Source organism: Dermacentor variabilis, chromosome 3, assembly GCF_050947875.1.
Source record: "Dermacentor variabilis isolate Ectoservices chromosome 3, ASM5094787v1, whole genome shotgun sequence".
In the NCBI taxonomy this organism is placed as follows: domain Eukaryota; kingdom Metazoa; phylum Arthropoda; class Arachnida; order Ixodida; family Ixodidae; genus Dermacentor; species Dermacentor variabilis.
Window position 1 is genome coordinate 177,002,788 of NC_134570.1, and position 21,077 is coordinate 177,023,864.

The window sequence follows — 21,077 nt, forward strand, 5'->3', positions numbered from 1 at the left end:
ACCTATTTAGTTTTCCACGTACACTGTCGACCTCGGAATACACGTAAAGAATGAACATGACGTCATGCAACGGCTATTACAACCAGAAAAAAGTTTGGTTATGAGAGATTACTGAACGGCAACCCAAAAATAAGTAGTTGGATTGAATTCTGAGGTTAGTCGTGCCAACAGTACGATTTGACTATGAGGCACGCCGAAGTAAGGGACTCCGGAGTAGTTTTGACTACGAGGGGACCTTTAACTCATTATAAACCCTTCTAAAAGTCCATGTGCGGTTTTCATCAAAGTATGAGAATAATCAGGGAATAACACAAATCTTTTAAAATGTTATAGACAAATATTCATTGGTTCTCAAGTTACAGTGTTGTACTGCATCTAGTACACCGGGCGTATGGAGTTGCAATGTCCAAGGCACTTGTATTTGCGCTTCTACCTCATTGTACGAAATGTTTTGACCCACCCTTTTTTGAGGCATAACGTGGCTGTGCACTTCTACCATCTCCATGGCGCTCCGGCGTGACAATACCGGCCCCCCGGCTGTTCTCCGATTTTTTTCGGAGTAGTGACCATGGCTATCGACCATATGAGCGCCCAAACACACACATGGGATAGCGAGCAAGCAGAACAACCCCGGTATCACGAGCACAGCTGAGGTGTCCACACTAATGCTATTGAAATAAAACCATTTTGGCGGAATATTGTTGTGGGCTATACTAACCTACACCAACCAGCGAAAGCATCGGTGTTCTCGTGGTCGCATTCCTCCTCATCCGTATCCTGAGCTGGTCTTCGTGGTGCAATCACGATAGAAAGTCCTCTTACATGTTTTCTGCACTCACTCGCATTCAGAGCATCGCGCAAGCGACAGAACGGCTTCTTCCGAAGAAAAACCATCTATACATGATGGAACAGCTCTGAAAAATTAAAGCGCAGATTTGTAAATGCAAATGCCCAGTGCACCAAACTTTCAATGCGTGTTCCATTCTTCGAAACGAAGCCGCAGGTACGACAGTTTTTTTCTAACACCCGGAACACATCTACTAAACACAGCAAGAAAAGCATATATATATATATATATATATATATATATATATATATATATATATATATATATATATATATATATATATATATATATATATATATATAGACCTAGTGAGCAGAATTGCTCATGAGAATTTGTCCGAAGTCTGCACCTTTGCTGCAATTTGCGAGATCTTTTTTTAGATATGGATCAAACAGTTGGATATACCCTGTGTTAGGGTTTATGTGCGTATCTGCTCTGTAGAAGAAACTGAAATAGCCAAAAAGAAATATACAGAGGTTCCAAAGGGAGCCATGCGAAACCAAGCGTACTAGTTTTAGTACAGTGGGCGCTAATTGGTTAACGTGTCCCGAATGCACGCTATGCGGGCGTTCTTGCATTTCGCTCCCATGGAAAGAGGCCGCCGCGGCCGCGATTTCATCCCGCGACCTCGTGCTTAGCAGCGGCACACCATAGCTGCTAAGCGACCGTGGCGGGTCCAAAAAGAATGAGTTGGAATTGCAGGAGGAAGAACGTGACAAACTCTGTCTTCGGCTACTAGGCAATTATTTCCTCCCGCGCTCTCAGGCTGAGAAAGCCAAACTTCCCTGGCGCCTTAATTCTGAAAGGGAAATCGGCTTCGTTCGCAGGACAGTGGCTTAAAAGAAGAGTCAGGAAATTTCATGTGAATAGATGAGCAAAACATTCAGCGTAGCTGGCGGAGAAATATTTGCCTGAGTAAACATGTAGCGCTTTTGCGGGAATACAAAATAAAAGTGAATTCATTCTTGATGTTTTCATACACACGGAAAAGTGGTGAAAATGCCTCCTTAAGCCCTACTTCCGCGGATTAACGTTGTAACTTTATTTCAACGCTTTCTTCAATTCTTTGAAATTATTGCACTCGTTGAAGTGTTGGAGAACGATGGTTCTAAGAAAACTACAAGGCTGCTGCAGAACTTTATTCAGGGTGGCGCTGGTAATTTCATTTTACGTAGAAATAAACTGTGTAGAGACTAAGGTGGGTAGGTTAACCAGAAAATTATCCGGTTATCTGCCCTCTAAGCACACAAGCACTGGTTAGGAGAAAACAGAATGAAAAGAAAAGTTGGCCTAATCATATGCACGCAAAATTGAATTGTCGCGTATACAGTCAAAGGCGATTACAAAGGCCAACCATTTCTTAAAAGAAGAGCAGTAGCTGCTCGAGAGTCTAGTGCAGCGCCAAGAATGGCGATGTTGGCGTTCCTATATTTTGTCTGTAATGAAGGCGAGTCGTGCAATCTTACCTAGCTCAGTCAAGTTGTCAGCATGTAGCACAACCGATTGGAGGCCATTTGACGGCATAGTTTCCCATCGCAGTCTCTTTATTGTGACTTTTTTGTGTTATTTGTCAGATAATCGCTGCTACCTTTAGCAGCTATGGCAGGAATCGGTACATAAGTACAATACGAAAATGCGGGATGCAAAATACAACAGCAGTATACATCAGCAAAGTTCATGCAAAACAGCAAAAGTCCATATACAGAGACTAAGCATAACATGAACAGAACTATAAAATATTCACTCGCTGAAATATTACTCTAACAGCACACGAAAAGAATACAGAGAGAAAAAAGAAGGGCATACTGATCAGCTATATACATAAGTAGCGTGCGCACGGAAAAGGTACATTTTGACGATTTAGTTGTCGATATGTGTAGTGTCTATTGTTATCGACTATTTCATTCAATCAGTGCGTGAGTGAGAAAGCACAGTGGGCTGTAAAAGTGTACGAGACACTTGAATTCGCCAGGAAAGCAATTGGCTCTCAGGCGTAGGGAAAATCAAATTCAAAGTAACAACGTCTATTCGGTTTGTCACCTACGCACTGTGCAATTCAATGAGAAATAAGAAGCTTCGTTGTTCGCCAGTGCAGAAATTCCAGTTCGTCGTCATCTACGATGTCCTTACGACCTACAGAGTGTTTCGTTATACATGAAGGATCATGCATCACTGCCGCACAAGTCCGCTTTGTCGTGAAGCTTACGCTTGATACCATTTTGTGGGCTACTTGGCAGCGCAAAATGAGAAAAATAAAGTTGAAAAAGGAATTCTAAGAGAGGAAAGAACGTGGCAGTTTGTGTGCATGCTATTGGATTCTGAGGAGGTGGCGTGCGCAGTCTTCGGGAATCGCTGTGAAATGTTTCGACATAACAGTTACATCCAACGCTTTCAGATACACTGAGGACGATTGTACCCCTGAGTCCGCTACCGAACGCAATCTTAGCAGCGGTGGCAACGAAAGTAGGGTGTCGTATACGGGTACCAACTGCGTGTCGTGCTTGCGTGAACGAATATACGCGTTATGAAAACAACAGCGTTCGCTCTTTCCGCACAGAGAAAGGAAGAACATTACTCACGGCCAGAAAGAGCACACCGCTATGGCAACCTCACCCCCTGTCCTCTATGTAGAGGCGCCACTTAATCAAGATTGCGAAAATAAAATGCGGACCTTACGAGACTATATATGGTATATGCTACTTGTTCGCTTGATTTTCCACACAGGGCAGAAAGTTCAACACGAGTCGGATTTATAGCATCAACAGTGAAGTTATTACATCCGGTCTTCGCATAGCGCAATACCGAAGTGCTGTTCTGTGAAAGAATTAGGTCGAAAGTTAGAGGCTCGTTAAAGCACAGCGCGTGGCCGCATTTCGCCTCTCGGTATTGCGCTTCAGATAGATACTACAGCAACAGGTGGCACGTGCTCTCGGTTTCCGCGGGCGATGCCTCGGTTTGGCAAGCGGCCACCGTGTGCTGCTCTTGGTTTTATTTTTGCGGTTAGGATGCGGTCATGCGGTGTCATATATTGGGCGTGTGTTCAAACGGTTGAAACGCGGTAGATGAGGAATCGCACGTGCTCCAGCATTTATCTTTTATTTATATGCTCGGACAAAAAAAAATTCTGATGCGACGCGCTAGAAATCGGCTGAAGCGAAGCTTTCATTGTAGTTTGCGAAGAACGAGTCTCTCCAATAACAAATATTTATGTAGAGAGCACACGGTTGAGCATGCCTAGCTCAACATAAGTTTGTGCTGCTCGAGCATGTAGATCTAACGCACGATGTCGAAGGATTGATCACGATGTAATGACAATGTGAGTAGGACGATAACGGTATGACGACGGCAGCAGGGCGAAAATGGCAATCACCACGACCTTATGAAAAAAAATGACAAACTATGACATCATGATAATGACGATTGCACGACGAATAAGGAATGATGGCGGTGCAGCGAGGACGACAAGATGACATTGGGCTGACAATTCTGCATCAACGGCGATGGTATAACTATAGGGTAGCGATGACAGCATGACGGAAATTGGATGGCGAACATGAAATCACGAGGGTGCACTGAATGCGACGGCATCGTAACGAGGCGGTGACCACGAACGAATAAGGAGGACCTCCTGATTATGGCACAGTAACGGTGATGGCAGGGGGGCACTTTATTGATGACAATTGAGCGAGTGTGAGTCACTAAATGAGGATGAGGGTAAAAAGCGTGGCGTAATAGCGTGTAGATAGAATGGCGAATAAGGAATGACGACGATGGAACAACGACAGTGGAATAATACGGCAGCATGACGACAATAGAAAGGCGACTGTATGAAGATAAATGGCGCGATGACGACAGCACGACAACGACACCACAAAGCTGGAATGACGATGAGGTTATGACCATGAATCAACGACGACGATCGCATGGCGATGGCCGCATGGTGACGACGGAATGACACCTAAGGATTACGGTGGCGTGAGGACGATGCATTGACGACGACCGAATGACAATGACAATCACGTGATTACAAAGCAGTGAAGATGACAGAATGAGGACGGCGGAACGATCACGTACGAATGATCGCAACGTAATGAAGACCATAAAGGGACGATTACGTCACGAAGATGACTGAATGCTTGTACTAGAGCTCGTCTCCTTGCTTGCTATCGACAGCTGCCGCCCTGGGCTGCCTTTATTCGCCTTATATCCAGTTCCCGGCTTCCTTAGGCCACCAGAGAATAATCATGTAAAACAGCACCTTCGTATAATCGTCGCCATGATCGTCACCCACATATGTCCAGTGTAGGACGACGACGCGATCTCCAACTGCCCCTGTCTTGCAGCACCAGACCACATCTTAAACCTGCCAGTTTGGTAATTTTATCATACCAGCTATTTATCTGCCGTCCTCGACTGCACTTTCCTTCTCTTCGCACCCATCCTGTAGGCCAGTCGCTATCTGCCCCACGCATTACATGTCTGCCCAGCTCCATTTCTTCCTGCTAATGTCTGTGTATATCAGCTACTCGCGTTTGCTCTGTAATCCACGCAGCTGTATTCCTGTTCCTTAAGGTCACGCCTATCATTTTTCGTTCAATCTCCGGTTGCACGGTCTTTAACTACTTCTCAAGCTTCTTTTTAATCTCTAAGTATCTGCCCCATGTTTTAGCACCACTAGAACGCAACAACTTTGCACTTCTGATTTCAAGGATAACGGCAAGCGTCGGTAACGACTTAGCAATGCCAGCCGTGTGCGCTCCAAGCCATTTTTAAATCGAAGTTTTCTTTGCCTCTTCCCACGCGGATGCGCGGAAGCGAGCGCCATCTGGTAGTGATGTTAGGAACCCAGCGGAACGCGCCGCATGACCGGCCCTGCTGCCGTGATGGTCTTGCCTTGCGCGCCGCTGAGTTCCTGACAACACTACCAGATGGCGCTCGTTTCCGCGCATCCCACACGCCGTCACGGCAGCGTCTCATAGTTTGTGTGCATAACATGTGTCGTGCTTGCTTTCCCGTGCGACAGAAATGCAGCTGCTGGGTTGTCGAGGTCGCGTTTTGGGCTGTGATAGTGCAAACATTACAACCGTCCATAGCCTGAAGAGGCGCTTGGAGCTGGCGTCTCAACAGCGTGCTGGCCACGTATGCAGAAGGAGCACGTAAACGCGCGCCACCAAAATGGCTCCAAAGCGTGCCCTTGGCGTAGAGGACACTGGGGATCGATCGAAAGAAACGTCGCGCGGATAAAGTGTAGCGCCTTCGCTACGCCGCGAATTGTGGTGCGGACCGCGAATGTACGTATACAATCTATACGTACAATTATAGTTATTAATTGAATTACGTGCATCCCCGTAATTCAATGAAAGTTTAGCACTTCCGCCAAGATGTGATGTGCCATGCGAGGGAATGGTAATGCTCAATCCTCCGACACATTGATTATGTACAAGGACGCACAAGAACGCCTCAAGCAAACACGTCTCCCTTTGCGTTCTGTGCACGACGCAGACAAATAGCAATGGTGCACGGACGGTAGCTTTTAAAATCAACTTACCATACTCGTATTGGACTAAACGCTGAAGAAAGTACTGATTCGCAGCAATCATCGCAGCGCCAGTACAACAGAGAAAGCATCGCTTACACCGATTCCAGTAGTGCGTGGCATCCACAGATATTATTTTTTTGTGAGATGCCTTTTGAGATCCGCGCGGCCTGTGTCTAATTAGCCTGGATAAATGTACTTTTGTTCATATTCTTGGGGTTCACAGATAACAAAGAATTCTTGTTTTCTTGCCAAACTCTTGCATAATATATTTGTCTGTTTATCGTAATCCCGAGACCTAATTTGTAATCAACCACTTCAATTAAGATCCTAAATAATTTTTTATCAATCATTTGTTTTATGGCTCGATAGCGTGATATATATTGCAAACGGCAAGTCTAGATGCCCGCCGTTGATCTTCACTGCTAATCCTTGCCACTCTAAAAACTTGATTATACTTCTTCTTCTTGCTTCCTCTAAACTCACCTGAAAGGTTAGTTATGAAAGTCCAATTTTTGAGATCGTTCGATGATTCCGGCATCCGTAGGTCTTGCGAGATGCGTCCGAATAATAGCAGGATAGCTGGTAACGAATTGTCTTTGCTTGGATACATTTGTTGCGAGGGACCAGACGGCATCGCTTCTTCTAACTTCTTCCTTACGTTTGCGTTCGCGTGCATTAAACTAAAAGCCCTGAAGACACACGCAAGGTAACGTCCCGCAAAGGTGCTTGGGTTTAATGCACGTAAGGCGGCAAACGCTTTTCTAAAATAAGTGAGCGAGTCTAACAAGGGAGCGACGAGTCAACGGCTTGCGGTTGGACGCATCTACTGTTCAGTGTTGCGGCGACGGAGGTCGTCCGCAGAATGTGCTGCGTATATGCGGTAATTCAAGACAGACGCTTGTTCTACAACGGTGTGCCGGCTGATGTAGCGATGTAGAAACTCCTGAGAGAGGCCATGGCTTCGAATAGAGTTCATAGAAGAACTGCGTCGTCCACGCGGAGCGATACTACAGGTCGTTTCTCGCAATGGCGAAGCTTTCGATCTGCCTGGGTGTCGTCCATGCTGGATGAGGCGGCACAACAGCAGCAGCCGACTCACCTATCGAACTTCTCTGGGTGGGACGCTGTGGTAGACGCGGCAACAGAGAATAAGGTAACGTGGAAGACGGACGCGGAAGGAGGAATCTACTTGTGCACCCCGCACCTCCACCACTTAAACGACGGAAGCAAAACGAACGCTTTTGTTTGGCTTTACCGTACCCTTACCTCAGTGCAGGGTAGCATCCAGAACCTCATCCAGTTGCGCTCCCTGCCTTTCCCATCCCGCTTATCTCCCTCTCTTTGTCTGGCCTGGTCTCAGATAGTGATCGCCCAGTAGAAGAGTATCATTATGATAATGTAGAGGTAAAAAACGATGAAGCGAACCGAAAGTACGCATAATATGTGGCCTTATAGCCAGCATATGTAGCCACAAATATAGCCGCTGACATGCGGGCTGACGGCGAAGCAGACAGCAGTCTGCGCAGAGCGGCAACAGCGTCGACAAACTTGGGAAACTACGAAAACAGAGGTTTGGTTTAATATTGTGATACCATGATCGAACCCTCAGCGCCCTCCATGGTCACTCAGCTGACGCGGCCTTCTGCTGCTAAGCACAAAGTCGCAGGTTCCATTCAGGGCTTTAGCGGCCTATTTTGATGATTCCAGCAGGGACGCTTCTTCGCAGTTCTTTCTTGACACGCTATGAATCTCGGGTGGTTAAAACCATAGAGTTTCATACAATAATTACTAGAGCGAACTCTGGCGCTGCAATCGTTGTACTACCTTGGGAATGATCGAGAGAACATGGATTTGGCTGATGTTCGTGCTCGTGGATTCAGACGTTCTTGTGGCTTTGCACATTGCACTACATAAATCGTATTGTCTTAAATTTCAGCGCAGTCTATACTCTTTGAAGTGCAGAAGACACCGCGAACCCGCACAATTGCTATTAATTGCAAAAATTCAGCTTGTCCATTCAGCCATATCCAAACGCGCCAAGCGTCTTATGGCACTTGAGTGCCCAGGACAGTTCATAAGGGCGTTTCGCTCGCTTGTCGATATATACTTTCGGCCACCGAGCACGACGGGCGTACGATGACGGGCTCCGTTGGAGCGGCTACAGCGGCCAAGCCTGGTCGCGGAAACAAGGCTATTGCATCGGACAATGAATACCAGGTCGTACCGCCTACTTTGCCTACAGGTCGTTTTATTTAAACACCGTTTGCCTGCACGGCAACATCAGTGCCCGCTCACACCGGGTGGAAGATTGTCGTGATGCGCTAGCTCTGCTTTCACTGCTGCCGGAAGTTATCGCCTTAGGCGCGTAGCACATGAGTCATGTGTGGGCGGTTACATTCAAAGATGCCGACGCCGCGAAGAAGACTTTCAACACCGGTGAGTTGAAAGTGAAGAATGCGATATAAACAGCCATACACGACTTTCAAAACATCGTCGACAATCTGTTTCGATTACATCATCACGCCATCATCATCTGCGACGTATTCCTCGGCCATCGCACCTGCTGCAGCGCTACAGCAAGCAGCGCATCAGTTGAACGACTGCTGGATCTGTGTAGCAGGACTGTAAGACTCCTTGACATTGACACGCTCGTCAAGTGCGTCGCTAGCGTTGCCATCAGCATCAGGATAGGGCGCAGTCCTGTGGCGTCTGCGAGTGGGCAACGGCGGCATCAGTACGTTACGTTCATTATAAAGCAACAAATGAGCCGTAGGGGTCCCATAAATCTATTCCTCGTACAGGCAAACTTGTTGTACTGGTCTTCATTCTGGAGGCGTTAACAATACATATGAAACGTAGGAATTTGGCTGGGAGGTAATGAATCTTTCGTTATACAGGCCATATTGTAGTAGACGCGTTCGTTGTGCAGCCGTTCAATTGTATAGCGTTCTGCTGTGCACGATGTAACAATTCAATTTACTACTGTACGATAAAATTGGACTGCATAGGATCTTCGTATGACGAGCTTGAGATGCATTTCAAAGAATTCAGGGATGAAAATAAAATCTCCGCGCTATAATAGCTCTCATAGCTTCTGTTTTTGTTTGAACGTACAACGCGATGAATCGATCATGTGAGTCGAAATCGAAAACTTGAAAGGTTCACTTTGCAATGGTATGCAAATGGAAATGAAATTTCTGATGCATACAGTGCATTTGCAGGTATTCTTGTGAAGAGCTGCTTGTTGTAATTTTAATTTTCTTCTAAAGGTATGAGTTAGAGCTATTTTTATCACTACAACCTAAGGGAACATACGTGCTTAATTTCATCACATCTTTCGTATGTGCATCAACTATCTCAGGCGTCTGTGATGCGCTTTGTCATACGCAAGGACAGATTAGACTATGGGTTTTTACGTGCCGAAACCACGATCTAAATAAGAGGTACGCCGTAGTGGGGCCGTAGTTCGGAAATTCTGCCCACATGGAGTTCTTTAACGCGCACCTATACCTAAGTACACGGATGCTTTTGCTTTTTGCCCCCATCGAAATGCGGCCGCCGTGGCCGGGATTCGATCCTGCGACCTCGTGTTTAGCAGCCCAGCACAATAGCCACTAAGCAACCATGTCGGGTCGCAAGGACATATTCGATGAAATAGCGATCAATGCAAGTATACTATAGCAGTGCAAAATTTGCGCTTGGCCCATTAATGACTATGAGAAAGCTGCACTGAATTGAATTTTCGGGTTTTGCGTGCCAAATACAAGATTTGATTATGATTCACGCTGTAGTCGGGAACTCCGGATTAATTTTGACCACTTGGGGATCTTTAATGTGCCTCCGATGCACGAGACACGGACGTTTTTGCATTTCGCGCCCATCGAAATGTGGCTGCAGTGGCTTGTGATTCGATCCGGCGACCTCATGCTTGACAGCTCAACACCATAGCCGCTTATCCACCACGCTGGGTAAACGGCCTTGCATATTTTTGAATTGCTCACGTAACTGAATTTCCAATTATTCGTTTGAGATCACCGCTTGTATGAAACAGTTATGCCAGAATTGAACAATGACACGCTTCTCTTACTTTGAGGCAATGATCGAGGCGTGTCTCTTAAGCGATTTCCTTTGGAACATTGTTTTCAAGGTTTTATTAATAAGGTTGTTTAAAGAGATATCTTGCTTCAGCTACTGCACCTACTCTGAATGGTGGGTGTTTTTCGCCCTACAAATAGGCAGGATGTTAGTATGCCCGAACGAGCAGAGCGGGACACGGGAGGTGGAAGCGAATATGCGGGCGCGGAGATAGTGGATCACGTGATTAAATCCATTTGGCATGCCTTCACGTAGATAGGCGAGAAGCGATGAAATGAAAGCACGCATCCAATTCAGACACTCCGTGACGCAATGGATAACACGTGTACAGCACGTGCGCATTGCATGTCGGATCGATTTTCAAATATATATATACGATCGCGCATCTCGAATTAAACAGGTATTCCATTACGGCTTAGTGTTTCGGCTGACATCCCCATAAAGTCTTCCGTGGATCACGAGACGGCATGAAAATATGGGGAAGATTTTAAAAAAATATTCACGATGGCTCCTCTCTTGCAATAATTCTGAGTATTAACTTTTTTGTGCATTTTTTGTATTTTGTCCATCTATGGTATTTATAACCCTTTAGGAATGAAGGCAGCTCACACTTTCTTATGTAATAATTGTTTACAAAGCAAGCTGTTTTCCGACATGATGGCGTAGTTTAAGCACATAACGACGTACACAAGATGTAGGCTCTTAAAGCATAGTAATAAATCAACATTTTTATTTTAGGTACAACGTATTGAATTCAATTCATTGCGGGATATGTGAAAATCTGACACAACTTTCGCGTGACCAACACAACATGGCGTACTCTTCGTAGGAAGAGCGAACCAATCATTCGCGAATGAACTTATGCCGCTATCTAAGCCTTGTTCTCTTACGAAGAAACGAATTTCGGGCGTGTGATCAAGACTGACGAAGAAGGTGACGGCGCGAACGCTACTCCCGGTGCAGGTTTCACTCTGCCTCTTTTGTCCATCTTGTTCGCGGTAAGATTATATCGAGAGTTAGTACTTAAATATGAAGTACTAGCTGTCGAAACACTCTTTTGCTGTGAAATGTCGTCTCGTTGCATTACGTGTGTATACTTCATAGCCCCTGCGTGTGGTGACAAGTTTCCGGTTACAGTGTCACAAGAAAAGTGCTCTCGACCGTGTTTGACAAATTCGACGATTCCCCTCTGACGGAGGAGAGAGTCTCAGCAGAGTGGTTCGTTCTCACCGGGTTCAGCAACCCACGCCTTGAACCATTGCTGCAGTAGTTAAGGACTTGTGGATTGTGTGACCGCCTCTGAAAGTTGGAGCGCGTTGCACTGCATTAGTGATGATTACTAGGTTACTAGATTACTAGGTTACAAACCTGCAAAATCCGACCATCTAGCGCTTCCTGCAATAAGATCTCTCTTTATCTCGCTTTCTTTCATCTATTCTCTACTTGTATCACGTTTTACTTCCTTTAGCTATTTCGTGGTAGATGGTAGACAGCCAGTACTTACGCTGACAAACCTCGCTACATTTTCATCTCTTTTTTCTCCTTCTGCCGGTTCACTGTATTGGTATTTGTGAATGCACAGGCATTGGGGCTGGCCTCGTGTTTGTGCTGACTGGCACGTTCATCGAGCGCACTTTCGTCACCAAGCGGCGTCTCCTGATGCAGCTGAACATGGTCGCGTTCTGCGGTGCTGGCTCCTTCTTCCCTCGCATACTGCTATACATTGCGCACGAATTCGGCTACTCGTGGATGATGCTCTTTCTTGCCGGAGTACTGCTCAACGTGCCTGTACTGTGCGTGCTTTTCAGGTTAGTTACTTTTAGTCACTGCATGCGTTCCGGAATGAATCACGGTTATGCGCACTGTTTGCGTGCAGCTCACTCAAGCGGCATTTCCTTTGATTTTTCACAAGCTATCACGTTGCTGCGAAGTATCCGTATACATTGCGCAAGCAGTAGATGCCGTCAAAAGTGTGTGCGCAGCTAAACAAGGTCGGCGAAGGCCACGCAACTTCCCTTGCGAAAGAAGCTTGAGCGAATGAAATACCCTTACACGGAATGTCAGTTAGAAGGGCGAATTTCGAAAAAGATGACGAGTCCAGGGTTGGCTTGCGCGAACATTTCATAACGAAAATAATATCGAATTTAAGAACGCGTTTCTAAATATTCCTTAGACAACGCCCAGTCCGCAGAAGAAAGCGTTCTTAAATTAGTTATTATTTTCTTTATTCAATGTTCGTGCAAGCCGTCCCAGGAAAGCGTGTAAGTAGGCTACCAAAAAATTAGTCACAAATATACTCTAACTTTCTTGTACGAACATGTTCGCCACAGTTACAGAAATTTCAGGAGCCCTACATACTTCCCGCTATTCGCGGAAGCAGAAAGAAAGTAGGACCAGTCGGGTCAGAAACATTATGTGAAGGAGCAGGAAACAGTGTGGGAAGAAGGGGAGGAGAGACGATTGCGCTGTGCCAGCTAAATTTTGTTTCAGCAAACGGCCACTTGTACTCCGTTTCATCTACTGCATGCAATGGCACAAATGCTAGAGACTTCACTTATTTCCCTCATGTTGGAGCAAAAATTAGTGCGTCATGTATGATATAAGCATAGGTATGCGGCAAGACAAATTCGATGTATTCCTCTCGCACTTATACGTAACAAAATATGACGTGTTTATTACATGGCTGGCGTCACAAATCAGACTCTACCTTCCACCGAACGAGAGGAGGGACTCGATTGTGTGACTAGCGGTCACGGAGCACTGCTTTCGCTGGCGAGTGAAGCATTGTGCGTTGCGTAGAAGCCGCACAAAGGTGCGCCAAAAGTACGTGATTTCACTTCCCTGAACCCACAAATTGCACTAGTGAGATGTAAAGTGTTATCGACTAGTAAACGTCTTAAATTAGGCAGAACTGTTTTGTGAAACGCGCGGAATGAGACTTCTATGACTACAGTACTTGCGCAACTTCCGCAGTATTGCCCGCTAAGTACGCAAACGGAGTATGTATACCGCGCAGTGAGAAGGTAAAGGCATCTGATTTCCCGCAAGAGCGAAAGCCTGCGCACGTGTGACAAACATGCAACGACTGCAAATACAAAAAAAAAAGGGCGGCGGAAACTATCGAAGATGTTTGCCATAGTCAGCGGTAGTTTTCTTGTGCAAGCAGCTGCGCATCCCTATACCATCCGTAAATCACGAAACCTCATGGGAGCATGAGCAGACTCAGGGAAGTGGCAATATCGCTGTCAACCACAGTGCCGAATTATACCGTGACCCAGTTAAAATGTCTTGTGATTACGACACACCAGATGAAACTTCGCAAGAACTATCACTATCCCTAGTATCCTGCCTGCTACTTCGTTTCTATGACTATCCGTTAAGCAACCGCGCTCGACGGGGAGGTGTCTGTTGGGGATGGGGCTCCAGTGATTTAATCTAGGGCTGCATACCCCTTGTGTCCTCTTGGCACATCCATTCTGGGCGACGGGCCAAGATGGGGGCCTAGCAATATCAGATAGGTAGTTTTATATGGCAGGATGCTCTATTCAACGCCAGAACTTCACCTGAATTTGAACGTGCGGTGCGATATTTTCTGGCTCTGCAATGCGACAAAAAATGTGATTGTGAAATAGAGATGTAGTGGTGTATAAGCCAGGGGTGCAGCTACGGACAAGCTGTGTGAGAAGTGCTACATTCGTAAGCGTGGTAACACACGAGGGTATATTTTTACTTTACATTATAGGCGATACTTTCTAATGTCATTTTGTTCGGTTATACAGCAGCTTCCGATCATTGCCAATATATTCAACCCTGTTTTTAACTCGCTCCTCCAGTGATCTTGTATTGCTAAACCATATAGCCAAATTAAGGAGACAATGTTTCTGGAAGTCTGGAACAATATATGTTCATATTCGTTAATAATTTCGAGGAACTTGTGGTTACTAAGCAAATGCTAATACTTTTCGCAAAGATGAACCAACGGGAAATTCAGTGGAAAACTGTTGCGAATTTTTTAGCGAGATCTTCTTTCTTTCGTGATTCAAAGATATTGAATTGTTCAGTCTTTGTACATAATATAATACGGTATGTCAACGCAGGTTACCACGCTTTTCATAATACTTGTATGCAAGAGAGCACGACTAGCGCCGTGAGATAAATCAAATTCCAATGTAACTGAAGCTACGTTGTGCACCTTTGAATGCCAGGACAGTATTTTGTCTTTACAGATACATGGGGGGGGGGGGCAATGTTGACCTACAAAACATGCTATTGCTTGGAGTACATTCATATTGCCATTAGAAATCTTGTTTTCCTCATCAATCCTGCAAATATACGTACAGTACTTCTATAGCAGCGATGCTCGGAAGTTAGCTGCAAACTTGAAAGAAAACAGATCTCTAGATTCACATCAATATCTTCTCTCACACAGATTAATCTAGCCCCCAAAATTCATAGAAATATTGCCGTGCTGGGGGGGCAGCATCGACACACACAGCTGCCGATTGGTTAACTTAGTTTTAGATTATAACTTACTACGTAACCTCTATTTTGTCGTTCGACTATATAAGCCTGCTGCACAAACTCTGCGCAGCGTCAGGGTGGTCATCCTCTTTTCTTTCTTTTTTTTCATTTCAGACCAAGGCGGAAGCCTGAAGAAAACAATAACGTCTTACCTTCAACTGCAGCGCAGAAAATTTTCAGCATCGAGCAGGGAACTAAGCTGAGCTCTTCAGAAAATGTTGGTGCACCCGTCTCTGGATCTATATTCGCCAAACCCCTATTTTACGTCACAGCACTGACGCACCTGATTTTCTTTTACGTCATTAACCTCTTCGCGAGTATTTCTGTGGACACGATTTTAAGCAAAGGCATTCCCGTCATCTTGGCGATCACCATCGCGCCCTCGGTGTCTGTGCTCGACTGCATTGGCCGCGTTGTGATGCCCTTGGCTACCGCGAAGGGGTACGTGAGGAGATCGACACTCGTAATGGTGGACTACTTTTTCATTGGCGTCGGATTTCTTCTGATCTCCTTCATCCGGAGTTACCCCGCAATGCTGGCCACCTGCCTCGGCTTCGGCGTCTTCAGCGGCCACGCAATTGCTGTGCACAACTCGCTGATGGGGGACGTTGTCGGAGCCGAGCAACTCAACTTCAGCAACGTGATAGTAACCTGCATCGCCACCGTATCCTTTCTTACGAAGCCTCTACTCTTCGGTGAGAATACTTGCATTGTAACAAGTTCCTAGGCAGTAGGGGAAAACTTTCGTTAAATTTCGCCACTCGGAATACGGGTCACTATGCCACAAGGAAATGAAACGCTCCACTTTAAATCACAATGTTTGCCTACTAGATCATCGAGTAGTGTAGTCACGGGAAATTCAAAAGTAAGAACTGAAATCAGGGCACATAAAAAATGTGTAATTATTATATGTATCCATTAAGTTGGTAAATGATAATTCAAGCTTCACGTTCGAACTCGGAAATTGCACCTTAGAGATCACAAGGAGGGTTTTCTGTTCCTTTATTGTGGTCTACTTTTTGTGTCGTGAAAGTGTGCCAAAATCCTACTTTAGGGACATGCTAGCTCAGCCGCTTACTTCTGACTGCCGCGCCCTTTTGTGAGCTTCCGGGCGCAAAGGTATTGCGATCCCTGCCCCTGAAGTACCAGTTTTAAGCTATCAGCCAGACTGGACATATAAAAAGTACCTGTTCGCTTTGCTTTAAGCAAAACTATATGTAATATTCGTCGCATGAATCAAAATTATTCAATAACAGACCCATTGATGCCTCACGGATGCATCGGTCCGCTGAACGAACACGCAAAGAAAAATGAATATATACTCAAGGCGGGTTGGGTGGGAGGAAGAGAAATCAGAGGGAGTGAGTAAATGCACATATATTTTGTAGAAAAATATTGCCGGAGACGGCTTGTGGCAGTCGCCACCAAGTTTATGAAGTTTTCTGCATTTCTTCCTTTAAGTACGAGTGAATGCTAGTATGACCGAGAAGAGGGGATAGAAAACCTCGGAACTTACGGCAGAACGAAGTTTAATATGATATCAGCCTGCTTACCTGCCGGTATTTATATAAGCACGAATGCCGAATGCTATTTAACGTCCAGTAGCCATTGGCTACCACACATCGTATTGAAACTTCTCGGCAGCAGAAGCAAATACTCTTGAAATCTGATGTTGAATCTTCAAAAGCGAATCTTCTATTTTTGAACAGTGAGGCCAACAAAGAATGATTCTTCCAATATCACTCTTCCAACATCAGTCGAAAAGAACTCTCCTTTTATTTCCCGCATCGCTTTCTCCTGTCATGTGCGCTGTTTCTGCGAGGTTCGACACAGTGCAAGGCATTCGCGACACATTCTCGCCTGTCTTTCTTTCCACATTTGAGTTAGTGCAATACCGGTTGAGCAAGTTTTGTTGTACAATCAAAACTAATTTGGAACCAGCAGCTCCACAATATGAAACCAAAACTGTCAAATGCATCCACAATATTTATCGATCGGAGCAGAACTCCCGCGCCGCAAATTTAAGACGCCAATTTCTTGATACCTTCGGCGTAGTAAGTCTAAAAAATTATACATTATGCAAACTAGCATTCAAGAAAGAGAAAAAAATGAGTTACTTCCTTTATGGAACTTCCATGTTTCAGGTAAGGTCAACTACTTGAAAAAAAAAAGAAATGCTAGAATTAGTTATTCTCGCAGTGCGCCTAACCATTCACTGATTCGAATGAGCTTCGCTACTATCGCTACTGTTTAATCGTTTATGTGACGCTTATTTTGTGCCCTATTTTGCAGGTTTCTTCAGAGACATGCAGGGATCTTATGACAACCTGTACCGCTTCATGAGTGGCTTCATGTTTTTCAATGCTTTTGTTTGGCTAGTCGTAAATCTTACAGAAAGGTTCCGTAAGAAAGGAAAGTGGACAACGATCAGTTCTCAACTCCAATTGTGTGACCTTCCAACGCTGACTGGTTACCAAGTCATGGATTTGACGTCGTTGATGGCGTGATGCTGCTGACACTCAAGCAAATGTGTTTCGCCACCTAGCCGTGTGCAAGTGACTAAATAGTGCAGCTGGAGCCCGCAAGTTGATATGAGTAACCGGGAACTACAGATGAATGTTTGACCTTCTGACATTAGTTGGAAAGCAGTTTTAGATAGGCAGTCCTGAGATCATTTTTCAGTGCAAAGGGTTTGTTGTGGGTAATTACGTGCAAGAAATATTAATTGCATATAGATGTGTGTGTGTGCGATGTTTGTTCGTCATTGTAGGGGCGTAGCTGCAGGTGTGCCAAACGATGGTCACAAACTTGTGCCGATTGATCTACTTCAAGAAAAATATCGCATCCTTGTAAAAAAAAATCATACTCATGTTGAGTTGAATGAAAGTGTAAATGGGTTTTTTCTATCTTCTCATTGGAGCACTCGTGAAGTGCGTTTTCCATGCTTTGGCCTTCGTGTTTGAGCCCTCAAAATTCAATAGTTCAGATACTTTGGTGTGACCCCTTGATGTCTGTCTCGCTATTTCATTTTTTGCTTGGTTTACAGAATATCATGGTTGTGGCACCTCTTTTTGAAGTCATTACTATTGCGATGTCTCGGGGGTGAAAGGACCATAGAGCTACGGTTATGATCAACTATAATTACGTTTAGTATGATAAATTCAGTGCACAGTAGAACCTGGACGTATATTATGTAGCAATGTTTATTGCTCAAAAGCGGCACCAATACCTACTGGCGTTCGTTATCCTGCAAATGAAAATAAATTATGCCAGCAAGTCACATCGCACGAAATGCAAGGTAATTTCGTTGGGGAATATTCTCATAATTCTACGCCGATGTTGTTTTCTTATGTACAAAATTCCTTGCCACCTATAGGCTTCCTTAATATTCATGGTAGGTCATGAAGGCACTGCAGTCATTTCTGTGATAACTGTTTACACACTGAAGTGACCGTTACCACGCTATTATTCTTTTAAGTTCTTGTTGCATTTGTTGTCTGTGATGTGGACATTGTTACGCTTGGAACATTTTAGTTTATGTGTATGTATACTCCAGTTGCGCATGTCTGCGAGAGCGCAGCAAGGACGTTTTCAAGTACGGTTGCGACACGCAGTTTCTTTTGGAGAGCCTCGTGGACGCGTCATGTGTTTTTTGTGGTTCTTGGAGTTAGACCGTTCTACTAATATGTCACAGCTGTTTGTTTATGTTGTGCCCATTTTTAAATTTGTGCTTTCTCTTTGCCAGCTGAGTTACCCGGCCGACTAGGTTCTTTTGTGCGTAAGAGTACAGTACAGTAAGAGTCTGGGAAATCGGCGAGATTATGTGTGTCGCCACGAGGGACGTAAGCACCCGAGGAGGAATGCAGTTGGAGGTGAAGGGAATCGTACGCCGGGGAAAGTACGGGGGCGCGCTGAGCGCCCGGCAAAGCAACGCCACCTTGAGGAAAGTCTAGTTCTGGGTGTCGCCACCTAGACTATCCTCTGGGTCGCGTTGAGCGAAGCGGAGAAGGAAAAAGGAGGCGAGGCATCGCAGTGTAGGAAGGTCCATCTTAACGCGAAAGTGTATGAAAAAGGCGTACACGAGAAAGAGAGAAACGACAAACATGGGCGCAACTTGCAACTAACAGTTTATTTCCAAAGAAACCGATTAAGTATAAAACTACGCTGAAAGGAGAACAGCCACCCTCTCAAGTGTGCACGTCTACGCCTTTTTCGCGCACTTTTTTCTTTAAGATGGTGCTACACCAACACACCCAGCTCTCAGTTTTGATGAGTAGTAAGGTATGCGGGAGCGCGCTCAGTTCATCTCCTCTGGCAATTGCCACGGGTTCCGTGTTCTCTATGGACTTACTGGGTTTGTCTCGCGATCGAGAGACCGAGCGCCGAGCAAGAAGGATGGAGCAGCGACCCCAGCCGCGGTAGGCCGAGTGCGACTCTACCAACCCCGAAGTCGTGGCCAAGCGCCGGGCACGAGCTGAACAAATCCACGAAAAGGCCTCGCCTTAGGATACCCAGGAGACTCCAGAAGAGGAAGGGGAAAATAAATAGTGTGCATAGTACATTACGAAATTGTTTGAAATAATAAAGACTGTGCATTTCCTTACAGTGTCTTATCATCCTTCCTAATGGTACTTTATACTTTATAAAGATGGAAAAACGTACATAAAACACAGCATAAAGAGTAAGCCTTGGGAAAATCGCTACGCTTACACACAATCCGAGCATTTTTAAAGCATTCTACGCGCATTGCACAAAAGCGCTATAGCACTCATACCCTTGCGCGTAACTCACGTTCACGAAGTGAAATGTCACTTCTCAGCTGTAATTTCGCCCAAGCCTTTCAGCTATTTATCAAAACTTGTCCTAAATGTTTGGCTAAGCTTTTTATTGCAACCAATTAGTACTATTGGTAGTCCGGATGGTGAGCCACATTTAAAAAAAGTACTTGTACTATATGTTTACATTCGCGTGGCTCTTGAATGTGAGGTATTAATGTCATTGTCTTTATTAGCTCGAATAAATACAAGCTATTCTCGCTGGCCTCATTTCTTGTATGAGCATATACATGGTATAGTGAAAGTTGGACGATTTTTTTATGTGTGGATGGCCAGAGGTCCAAATCAGTTCCATTTACACATCGAAAATTTCTGTCTTAAAGGCAACCCTATTGCAAAAACGAGCGTCTTTCAGTGCTTTCCAATGTGAAACCAGCGCGTTTTTTAGAACTGGATCGCAGTGGATACGCTGGCGCTCGCCGGAACTCACTGGGACACCAGTGAGAACGCTGGATAAGAGCTGGGTCACACTGGAAGAGTCGCCGGTTCGACTGCCATGACGCTGGGGCGCATTTGTTTGTGCTGTACAGGCTCTGGTTCGCCCTGGAAATTGCGCTGGTTATGCTTGTGCCGCGCTGGTTGCAGTACGCAAGGACGAGCGCTTCTGAATATGAAATGCTTTATACAATTCCATCGCTTGATACTAGTGTCTTGTCCTAAAAACGCTATATCTTGGGGTCATAAAACTCTATTTTGTGTCGCAGCTTTGAATAAAGGTGTGTGAGCTGCGTTGTTTATTCATGCGCATTTGACACTGAAGATCACTTTCGTTTTTTGCATTGTCTCTTTTGACTGGGCGGATAGCTGAATTTTTTAACGAAACCACGCAAAGGCGGAGGACGCCGCGTTTTTCAGCAGTTCGCATTAACATATGACTGGCAGTTGTCGCCGTTGTCGCAATGTTGTGGATTGGACATGAAATCCAGAAGTCGTTCAGACGCACTCGAACCGGCCCCGAATTCGAAGCCTACCGGTGATTGATTTTATCGCACCGATAACGAAGCTGAGGCGATTTGTGCGCTTCCACGTTCCGTATTGTACTGAAAAAATGTTCTGAGGCTCAAATGCACACATTTTAGCTTTTGCCAGCTATCCGCGCCGAGATCGGACCCCAGCGAAGCTTAGGCCTAGCGTATCCGCCGAGTCCGTCTGTACGTTATCAGCGCGTCTACGCTTAGGAATCAAGAAGTCCAGCAAGGATAAATCACTCTATATTTCAGCTTTCGCATCGGTGTTGTTA

General features: G+C 45.3%; 1 protein-coding gene across 1 annotated transcript in view; it reads left to right on the plus strand.

Annotated features, from left to right (window-relative positions):
• The window catches only part of LOC142576538 (monocarboxylate transporter 12-B-like), a 101,592-nt gene extending 81,985 nt beyond the window's left edge, over positions 1-19,607 (plus strand). The window contains exons 6-8 of the mRNA XM_075686698.1: positions 12,064-12,289; positions 15,117-15,697; positions 17,295-19,607. Of these exons, the coding sequence (XP_075542813.1) occupies positions 12,064-12,289; positions 15,117-15,697; positions 17,295-17,509 (1,022 nt within the window). The 3' untranslated portion in view covers positions 17,510-19,607. The remainder of the gene's footprint in view (positions 1-12,063; positions 12,290-15,116; positions 15,698-17,294) is intronic.
• Positions 19,608-21,077: the final 1,470 nt, after the last annotated feature.